Source organism: Lagopus leucura, unplaced genomic scaffold (genome assembly GCF_019238085.1).
Source record: "Lagopus leucura isolate 7727_CA_CO unplaced genomic scaffold, USGS_WTPT01 89-5_obj-0_obj, whole genome shotgun sequence".
NCBI classification, from domain to species: domain Eukaryota; kingdom Metazoa; phylum Chordata; class Aves; order Galliformes; family Phasianidae; genus Lagopus; species Lagopus leucura.
The window spans coordinates 1-11,320 of NW_024968040.1; the positions used below are offsets into that span (position 1 = coordinate 1).

General features: G+C 34.4%; 1 protein-coding gene across 1 annotated transcript; it reads left to right on the top strand.

Moving 5' to 3' along the window:
- Positions 1–451: 451 nt before the first annotated feature.
- Positions 452–9,886, top strand: LOC122193415 (triadin-like). The gene is made up of 3 exons (XM_042894191.1): positions 452–545; positions 7,037–7,174; positions 9,790–9,886. The coding sequence occupies exons 1-3, from the start codon at positions 485–487 to the stop codon at positions 9,837–9,839; spliced, it is 249 nt and encodes an 82-aa protein (XP_042750125.1). The 5' UTR covers positions 452–484; the 3' UTR covers positions 9,840–9,886.
- Positions 9,887–11,320: the final 1,434 nt, after the last annotated feature.

Here is an 11,320-nt window from a genome sequence, read left to right on the forward strand (position 1 = left end):
TCACATACCTAAATACGCTACATGGGATATGAAATAGAAACCATACTTCAGGATTGTAATTCATTTCAGTAACAATTCCAAAAATGTGACTTTCTTGTTATTTGCTATGGAAGAAATCCGAATAACTAGAGCTGCCTATACGTATCGTGTATTCTTTTTAGCAATAGAATGCATAACTTTAGAAAATACGTGTGCTGTATTTAACAGTATTTTTAAATTGCTGTGATTTGTACTATATTATCTAACACGTCTGGATAACTGTCCACTGGAACCCTGAAGCAGTGATTTTCCTGGAAGAATCCTCTTTGTAGTTGTTTATCTTTTTAATGAACTCCAATTTCTGCTTCATAACAGCAGCCCCCAAGATTAAATAAGTTGTCACTTCTCTCAGTAACTGCTTCATTTATTTGAGCAACAACTGAGGATGTTCATGACTGCTAATGTTGTTTCTCCCTTTTTTTTATTGGCCTTTCTTGTGTTCATCATGTTGTCATCCGCTCTAGCCAGCTATTCACAGCGTTGCGATGATCCCTGTTTACCACCTGGTAAAGACGCTGTGCCTGCAGTGTTCTGAATATGTGTGTGCATGTGCTCTCTGCTTGCTGAGGTAACAATGCACGGACATGAGCAGAGTACTAGGGTGCAGTAGCACTGCTCCTCGGCTAAACCCAGGTCTGCAAAGTTCATTAGAATAGAGCACTCCCAGCATTCACACCTGAGACAGGTTGGTCAGCGTCATCCCTCCAGTCAGCAGATACTCAGTAATCAGCGATAACCAGGGGGATATTCACTTCATCATGATGAATGCATTTTTTAATATCACTGGACAATTATTTAATGGGACTGCATTATAAATGTAAAGTTAAAATCTGTACTCTCAGTTAGAGAATACAAACTTCAGAATGAGTGAAAAATAAAGATTCAAAATATTTTGGATTAAATATCTGGCTGTTTAAAAAACAACACTTCATTTAGGTCTGATCCAGCAAATCTGAATCCTTTCACCTGATATCAAACCAAGTCACATAAGTAACATACAAAGCTGATGCTAAACTTGCGCTCCTGTCCACATTTTTTCATTTGTCTATATCAAAAGTATCAGAAATTTCTTGATACTTTATGAAAAATTGTAAATTTAATTGTAAAATTTGGAAATTCTACTTATATTCCATGTATTCTATTATTCATATTCCACATTTTATATACATATACTCTATTTATAACTGCTGTCTTTTGGGATAAAATATTTTTGTCCAGTTTCATGTGAGGTTTCCACTATGGACCTGATCTCAATATAATTATCTTAGGCTGATATTAGAAAGAGATGAAGTTTAGTACAGAATGCAATCTTCATATTTATATTTGAGGTACATATACAAGGGGAATTTCTGGGAAATACTGAGGTTGAGTTTTTTTAGAATTGTTTTATACAGCTGTAATTCACTGATAGCCGCCAGAGTCTATTCAGATGACCAGACTAAAAATAGTTATCACACATCTTAAGAAAGTATAAACTTTCAATTTAAAATAATTTTATCACTATAGCAGAATATTTTACTAGACTAGGACATGTTTTATTATAAAGAACTAGTATTAAGCTTTTGTATTTTATCAAACATGACAGAAATTCTGTCTTCGTCAGCTGTATCTTGTCAGTATTAATGAATTAGGTTCTATCTAATAGATCAGTCTTTACACCAGATAATTACCATCATTTGTATTTTAATTGCATTCAATTCAGTGAAGTCAAAATATGTAATTGATGAAAATCCAACAATATTAAATAATTCACAGACATTCATTTAAAAATAACTTTAAAAGAGGTTTAACTCTGACTATATGTTTAACTATTTGACAGGAGAAAGATTGATAGAAGACCACATTCTTTGTCAGAGTTATTAAAACCAGCATAACTGAAGTCATTTGCACAAATAAATCAATTAGCCACTTTTTATTGTGCAATTCACATGAATAAATAACACAGACTTTGAAACATAAGCAAATTTGCTTGAGGTACTGCAACAAATCATACTGTGTGATTAACCAATTACTGTTGTGAAAAGCTGCTGTTACAGTACTTACTGTCAGTTACAGTTAAAAACAAACCAAAAAAAGTTTTCTTTTGCTTTCAAACAGCACAATTTTACTGCAGTTGAAATGACTTTGTCACTTTATGAAAATCATCATTGCTTGATTTTAAAGAAGCTAATGAAAGGTGAAATATTAATTGACTTTAAAGGTACAACATCTATTTCCAAATCAACTGGAGTAGAAATTGTGAGTCAAGGAGAATTTAGAGTGAGATAAATCAGTTGCTTGGAATTCTTGTGCTCACCTTTTAACCAAATTATTGTTTCTGCAACAATAATGCTGGAGAGCTTCAAAGGATTATAGCAATTTAATTTAGATGTAATGAGCATGAAAACCGGCTTCAAAATACATAGAGAGTTTCCAGAAACATTTATATATAACAAAAGTATATTTGAAAATTATTTTAACCACCTTTGTGTATGTTTTTAAAGAAAATTCAAACAAGACTCCAAATTTCCTTGCAGATACATAAAAGAGGTAAAAATACTCGACTAGGAAATTCAGTTGAGTTTTCCTATGATAAGGTTTTCTTGAAAAGTAATGTATAAAATCTTTCAATTTTACTATAATTCGTACCCTGTCAGCAATAATTCTTCCATATTTAAGCATTTTCTAGAGCATTCTGGAACCAAAAATTTGAAGGTCCCACTAGGAAAATAAAACAAACCACCATAACAAATGAACAAACAAAAGAAAACAGCAGTAAAAATGATAACACAAGCAGAGCTGAATCTTTACTGATTTGAAGAACATTCCTTCCAGCAATAAAAGAAATAAAAGGGCTCAAAAAACCAAAATGTTACTGGAGAGCACTGTTGGTGGTTTGCATACTGTTTGGTGTGAATAGTTGTATTGACCTGAAATTAATAACAAATATAAATTAATTACAAATCTAAGTGCTTAGTCGAAGTGCATAGTGACAAGAAAAAAATTAAATATGAAACAGCACTTCTGATATGATCCATGTCACACTTTTTAGTGATCTAAAAAAAAAAAAATGGTGTTATGTCCATGTTTAGGTTTTTTTGGTGTTTTTTTTTTTTTTTTTTTTTTTTTTTTTTTTTTGGCTTCTTTTATATTCAAGAGAAAAGGAAGAGCATATTTGGAAATTAATTCATATCATTCTAAAAGGATGTGAGATGGAGGTGACAATTTTTCTTATCTGAAGGTCAAAATAGCTTTCTGAGTTGGCTTTTGAGGGAGTCCAGATTCACCAGAGACTCAACATCTGGCTTTCAGTACATTTGACTAGATAGGATGATCGGAGTTTAAGCTGTGATTAAATGAAATGACATCATGTTAACAAAAGGCCTTCAGTGTTAATTGTGTTTCGTTCCTCAATTTAATCTGTTTAGTAACCATTTTCTTCCTTCCTCCTCTTTTCCCTCCTCTATTCTCAATCAACATTTTGTATTTTTCTACTACATAATCTAAGAGGAACAATTGCCTCAGTCTCTACTTACCAGTTCTACTAACAGTAGAACTTCACAGCCTGGATTTACTTGAGAACTGTGCTGTCTTCATAAAGCCTCTTTACAATTTATTTTCAGGGTCCTGCCTCTGCTGCTCACAGCAGTCCCAGCACAACAGACACAACATAAAATACATATCTATATATACATTCATTAATTCATGATTATAAATATCATTCATTCATGATTATAAATACAGATTATGGTTATAGACTAATTACAAATTATATATTATGTATTATATGTTATATACCACATGCTAATAAAAGAAGTATATTTTCAGCTTAGCATTATAAATACTTTGTATTCCAGTGTCCGACAAGACATGAAGAGCCAGACAGAATTATGCAAAAGACAATTAATCCAATCTGAATGTGTTGAATGCATGACTATTGAAAACAGAAGTCATCAAGCTGTAGCATTACTGGACATCTGTAAAGAAAGAATAATTTAATTTTAAAAAATCTATATTGCAAGAAGATGTCAAGTTTAAATTTTATCTTGAAATGTGTATTTCTCAGCTATACTCTTCATACAGAAGTATGAAAATCTTTCTTTGCATGTGTGTGAGCTAAATGGCATCTTTCTGCTTTTTTTCCTCTCAAATTGCTTTCTTTCCTTTGCTTCATGTGTGTTTTGTTCTGCTAGAGGAAGAACAATCTCCTATTGACAAAGTTGCAGGGAAATCTAAAAGCATGGGTTTGATCAGTAGCTCTTTCCATTCAGGATTATCTGGTGTGGTGTTCGTAAGCATTTTAGGATGAATTATTACTCTTAGCCCAATATTTTAAAAATTCAGGAAATATTTTTTAAAAATTAAGTAGAAGATCTATGCACAAGTAAACTTTCCCAGTCTATGTCACTTGAATCACACTGCAAATGGATCCGTTTAATTTTGCAAGTTTAATTTTGCAAATACCACTGAAGTTTTATCTACAAAGCCCCAAGTCGATTTTTTTCTGAATTTTCTATTTGAAACAGGATTTGCAGCTCTGGCCTGTTAGTGTAGGTGTTCCCAGAAAAATTAGCCTCTGGACACTTATGATTTCTAATCCCTTTTCCACAGTTTGCTATGAAGATATTATGAATTAAAGACCAGGATATGATGTTGAGGGCTCTAATTCATCAGCAAAGATGGCTTGCCTTGGGGTGGTTGCAATAATTTCCTCTGCTTTTTAGATCTTCTCTGAGCAGTTCCTATGCCTGCCTGGGGGGACAGCTCTCCTACCTGTGAAGCAGTTCTTGAACTGCTAATATGTAGCCTCAAATATTAAAATACACTGGCAAGAATTTTTGTTTTGTTTATAGATGTGGTCCCTGTGGCTATAAATTTCTGTGACTGTAGAAACAGCTGAGCCATCCCTAAGCATCCAGTGGGTACAGGGTGGGCAGAAAATGAGGATAGAAACTAGGACAGCTGTATGATGTTTAACCACCCTTGCTTGTGAATCTAAAGCTTAGTTATGCTGATACCCCACTGGCCATTTAATTCTGTGTGTCCACTTACACACCTTAGCATCTCTAAATTAGAGTAAATGCAAATGGCACCAAGGCTCAGGTTACAGATTTATTTTTATAGTCTGAATATAAATGTACATATTTATATAATACATATATAATTCTCCTTGTAAACAACGGAGAAAGTCATTTGTGGCAAATCTGTTGAAAAATTAAAATCTCTGGACCTCAATATGGAAGTCCAGTGCAAATAAATAGATGCCTTACAATAAGAAAAGTCAATACATCCTGGTATACTACTCAAAATCTTTCTGAATTATTTAATCAGTTGCAAATGTTAGCACAAAACAGTACATTAGAAGAAGAATTAATTAATATTTCTTTACAATGTTGTCATTTCAGCAGTGTGCATGACTAAGTTATCTGATGTGCCTGATTGTTCAATAGCATATATCTATATAATACAATTTCCAGGAAACAAAAAGCACCATACAGCCCAACCAAAATATTTATTTGATCTACACTATCAATAAGCAGATCTGAAATAATAATAATTTTTAAATAAAATTTTATACTTAAAATTACTAGGATGTAAAAGGAGTTATTCATTGTTGTATTTATATTTCAAATAAATTTACTCATTCGTTTTGTTACAGCACTTCTAGAAAATAACTGTTCATGCTGCTGCCATAAAAAGAAATTGCTTCAAGCCTGCACTTTGCCTGTCTTTGTAACCTGCAAGTTCACGTGAGACTGTTGATTACTGCTAAGAGTTGTCTTGTGAGTCAGAGCTCTGCAGCCAGAAGTAGTTGTGAAGAAGCTCACATTTAATTTCTTTTAAAAGTATTTGCATACAAAAAAAGAGTGGTAAACAGAGATGTGGTTCCCATCTTTATACTGTTGAATGTATGTATTTCTATTTAAACTACTAGAAGCAAGAGTAGGCCAATGAATTAAATCGAATTTGTGATTTACCTTCAATTGTTTAACCTTCTGTGAAACTTCTGTGCAAACTTTGCATACACAGGACAGTCTACTATTTCAGTTATGATGGACAGTAACATAGAATGAATGACTGGAGATTTCTTGTGAAATACTATGTCAGCATAAACAGGGTACGGAGAAATTTGGTGACATTATAACTGGAAAAGCCTTTAAAGGAATACTTATATTAATTACTAGTGATTGTTCGCCCTCAAGTGAAGACATGTGGAGGGGCCTTTCTTCCATAGCAGTAACCAGGAAGATGGAGCATATGGAATGTTGCAGCTTCCTTGTTTGTTGACCTACAGGAGCAAGAAGGCAGCAACTAGTTAAATATTCACACAAGTATGTGAATGAAACTGCCTAAAAAATGTAAGAGAAACAGATTTGTGAGTTTATGTGTTTGAGTGTAGCTGGTTGTGTGCCACAACTTGGGCTCCATGGTCCCCTTCATCCTGGACTCAGTTTTGTTTTGACCCAAGTATGCACAGTTTTCTTTTATTCACTTTTTCCATGTACTCCAAGAGAAAGGTGAGAAATGTCCATGCAGTTAAACCAAGCCTTATCAGTTTCCTCAGCCAGAATAGCCTTGAAGGTAGATGTGACATAGGACTGGGAAACCAACAGTAGTGAATACTAAATAGACATCAAGAGGCAGGGGACCTCGGCCAGAGAAATAAACTGGACTGAAAGGAAGAAATTATCTAGAAGGCTAAATATGGGGTAGAATCAAATCTATATTTATACTGAACCCAACAAAGCCTCAGAAGAAGAGTCAGAACTGGGAAAACACTATCAGACCACATTGTCCACTGGGCTATAAATCACTTTTCTAACTGCAAGGACAATTTACATGCACAGGAAGGAAAGCTGTTCTCAAACATTTGAATAACGAAAATCAACAGTAAAAATCATTGTTTCTGTTAAAGAAGGTTGTATAATTAGTCTTCTATAAAATGTGGATTAACCTTAAGCACCAAATCTTTTTTTGTTGTTTGTTTTTGTTTTTGTTTTTTAAACTCTGCACTCAGGAAGATCTGTTAACAAGCTCAGCACAGAACCACTGAGAATCATTCATGAGACACTAGAAGAATCCACTGACTGGCTTTATGGCTTTATTTCTTTACTGTCTGACATCATATGGAGTGACGATGATGACAATGATGAAGGTATTCATAATGTAGATTTCTGTAACTGCACTAATTGCTGTTTTGTGTATATTATGTTGGCTTACTCAGCTTTAACCTCTTAGTCAGAAAGGTCAAACAAAATAAAAGTGAATGTTGTTGCTAATAAAGTATCTACCAGCTATTCCAATGAATAAATTCATCTCTTTGTTAGCTTTCATTTCATGTTTAATGTACCATTACAGAAAAGCTGTCAGAATTAAATATTACCATTAGTACATCTTGAAGTAGAGAGTATTAATTTATACAAGACTTCAAAATCACAATAAAAATATGCACCAGAATATTGCTTCAGAGCATGGCAACAGCTATTTTCTTTTAATCAGCAACAATCTAAAATTAGCCTGTAAAAATATAAGGTAGATCAAGAAACTTATATATTTAGTTTCTATATACCAATGACAGAACAATATATTGTTAAAAGAAAAATATAAGAAAAAAAAATAATTTTGACTAGACTAAGGGTAGTTTGGATGGCAATTTACAAACAATGCATTTTACTAAAAATTTTGATGTTATCATTACAGTAATTTTCTTCATCTGACATCATCTGATAAATGAAAGTAAGCTGCTAACATAACAAATTTGGAAACAATTATCTTTCTGCTATTAAAAAAAAAAACAAATAGCTCTGTGTGAGCAGAGCAGTAGTGGATTTTTATGCCACACTGCATTGGTCATATTGAGAAATGATGAGTGTAGGAGTGACATCTTCATTTCAAAATAATTTATTTTCTATTCAATTTGTCTACCCCAGAAAGACTGAAAATGACTTCTACCTGTTTGTTCATAAGCTTGAGATATTATCAAATTCATTTTTAAATGTATGGATGAACTTTATATACTTGTACCACATATGAACAATGATACATAAGCTGCTACATGTGAGTTTGTGAACAGGATATCCTATTCTCAGGTATGATCTACAGAAAGCCATCCCCTTATATGGTTGAGAAACAGAAAATATGTAATATTGAGAGCTTGATAAAACTTCAAAACTTTTTATTTTTACCATTTTGTGTTCATAGAATAATGTCATAAAATCATAGACTGGCTTAAGTTGGAGGGGACCTTAAAGATCATCCAGTCCCAACCCCCCTGCCATGGGCAGGATTGCACCTACTAGACTGTGCTGCCCAAGATCCCATCCAACCAGGCCTTGAATGCCTCCAGAGATGTGGCATCCATAACCTTTCTGGGAAACCTGTTTCAGTGCTTAACCACCTTCTTAGTAAAAAATCTTGTCCTGATATCTAATCTGAATCTCTCCTCTTTCAGTTTAAAGCCATTCCCCCTTGTCCTATCACTACCAGACTGTGTGAAAATTTGCTCCCCTTCTTGATAGTAAGCTCCCTTCAAGAACTGGAAGTCCACTATGAGGTTGCTGCACAGCCTTCTCTTCTCCAAGATAAAGAAGCCCAACTTCCTCAATGTCTCTTGATAGAGGGGTTGCTCCAGCTCTTTGATCATAATTTGGACTCACTCCAACAGCTCTGCATCCTTCTTGTGCTTGGGACCCCTGGCCTGGACACAGTACTCCAGATAGGACCTCACAAGGGTGGAGCAGCAGGGAACAATCACCTCTCTTGCAGTGCTGGCCACTCCTCTTTTGATGCAGCCCAAGATACTGTTGGCCTTCTGGGCTGCAAGAGCACACTGCTGGTTCATGTCCAGTTTTTCATCCATCAGGACCCCCAAGTCCTTCTCCACAGGACTGTTCTCGATGAGTTCTTCTCCCAGTCTGTACTAGTATCTCAGATTGTTGTGACCCAAGTGCAACACCTCCCACTTGGTCTTGTTAAAACTCATTAGATTTTCATGTGCCCACTTTTTGAGTGTGTCCAGGTCCCTCTGGATGGTGTTTCTACCTTTTAGAGTGTTCAAGTACTTGAGTGTATATGTGTTAAAGGAAGTAGGAAAGGTCATAAAATAACTGACATGAAAATACTCAAGATCTGAATGCTCAGAGTGCTTGGAAACTTCAGTTCCATTAGCCAGGTGGCATTTCACCTATGTCTAGCTGTAGTGTGAAATGGCAGAAAACAACTTACTGCTTTGTATCCTAGAAAAGAAAGCTTCATTTTCCAGGATGAATCCTTCAAATTCAAATTGATAGCTCATTGTTCCTCTGAAACTGAGTCTTTTTTGCCATGGATTTCACTAGAAGTGCTGTTACATTTACAACCTTGCTATCCTGTGCATTCATTTTATAATCTGGAGTTTACCACTGGAACCACTGGACCTTTCCTTACAACATGAGTGCATGCATACATTCAAGCAAATTGTAAATACATCATCACAATTTTATATTCAGAAGCACAAATACAGATTTGGAAATTTCTTTGGTTACTACTGCACACTGAATTTATCTGTCCCAGACCCAGAAACCTTCTACGATAAGAGACAGATTCTGTGAAAATCCAAACTCAGAATAGGATGCTTGCCTTTCAGCACAGAAGGAATAAAATGCATTTAAAAGTGATAATGAATCAATAGGAGAAATAATGTGTTGTGCATATGTATTTTACTTTGGTTTGGTTTTATTATGAAGCCTCTTATCTGCCATTTGTTTTGTTTTTGTTTTTCTCTTTGTTTAGGTGAAGTGGAATCTTCTGTGATAAAAGGTTGGTCAGATGCTTCCCTATAGATGGCAATTTTTTGCAACGTATATTCGGAGTAAACTAGTATGTCTGTGGTATGGATTCTGTCATTATTAACATTTCTATCTACCAACCACGAGTATTGTGCTTTAAGAAAATTACTGAATCAGAAATTCAATTTATAAAACTTGCTGAAATGTTTTCTCTTTGCAAGAATTAAATATTATCTAGAAAAGCTGAAAAAAGTCATATCAAACTGATAAAATTACTGTAACGATATTATTTGTAGCCTTGCCCTGTATACAGATCTTTTATTAATGTTTATGTGAATTACATGTATGTCTGCATAGAAATGGTGTTTAGAAATAAGAATATATAAGGAAAATTTATGGAGAAATAATGACAAGATGTAAGAACATACTACATTGTGCCAATGAAAAGACCTAAAATAAGGTCTACCTTTGAATCTTCTGAAAAAAATTACTTAGTTAACAAGTAACAAGACAAGAATGAAACAGGTAGGATTTATAATATAAATCTTCCCAGACTTGAAGACTGCCATGCCGAAACATAAAACTTTAGTTCAACTCCTATTAAATGAAAAAGAAAATGTGTTTAAAAGGCTTGGGATATTGTTGAGAGGATGTAAAACTTTTAAAAACTAGGCACATTTTTACTCCAAATTGATAATTTGATAATAACAAGATAAGTTGATTGATTAGTTGATGATAACAAGATGTGTTACCTGGACTGTTTGACTTGAATTTGGTATCCATTGAATGGTATACCAAAAGGTAAATATCTATCTTGAAGAATCTATCACCTGAGATTACAATCCAATTTTCTCTGAAGTGTAACTGGTTCAAGAGTGCATTTAGTGATACAATTTATCAGTCTCAATAGGGTATCCAAGGACTAAATAGGTTTGGAGACCAAGGCATCATCCAATGAATGATTTTTCATATTTGGACTGATGTTGTAGGAAAACATTCCATCTTAATCCATTGGTAAGATTTTCAAAAGGGTTCCCTTTCTCTTCTCCCATAAAGAGAAATGCATTGTTAATATGACAGTGGGTTCAGAATCTGAAGTTGCAGCATGTTGCTGTCAGAGCCCATAGGTACATGACTGAAAGAGGCCTACTCATCATAAGCCAATGTAGCTGTCTGATCTGGGATGTTTCAGAGGTTGTTTCATCCTTGTCTTCTTGTAACAAGATATTTCTTGGCTAAGACTTGATGAAGGAAGTGTCCTAAGACTCTACCAAAACACAGGCATAAATTTTCACAGAGGCATGTCTGCAAATAGCTTGTTACCATCTCCAGACTGCAGAAGATTTCCATTTCATCTCGATGACTACAGTCTGGCCTTTTTGTCATCTCTTTTTCTGGGTGACAAAAATAAAACATATCTGGCATGAAGCCATGGTTTTTCTCATGTGGCCACTATTAGGGTTGGACCAAAAGAAGGATCAGCAACTTTTGCCATATTTTGGATATAAAAATATTTGTAGCTAGAACCACAAAAT

What these genes read in the sequence shown, in the direction of transcription:
- LOC122193415 (XM_042894191.1), top strand. Translation starts at nt 485, where the DNA reads ATGTTGTCATCCGCTCTAGCCAGCTATTCACAGCGTTGCGATGATCCC. An exon ending in TGATCCCTGTTTACCACCTG is followed by an intron (nt 546 to 7,036) that starts GTAAAGACGCTG and finishes CTCTGCACTCAG; the next exon opens with GAAGATCTGTTAACAAGCTC. An exon ending in CGATGATGACAATGATGAAG is followed by an intron (nt 7,175 to 9,789) that starts GTATTCATAATG and finishes CTCTTTGTTTAG; the next exon opens with GTGAAGTGGAATCTTCTGTG.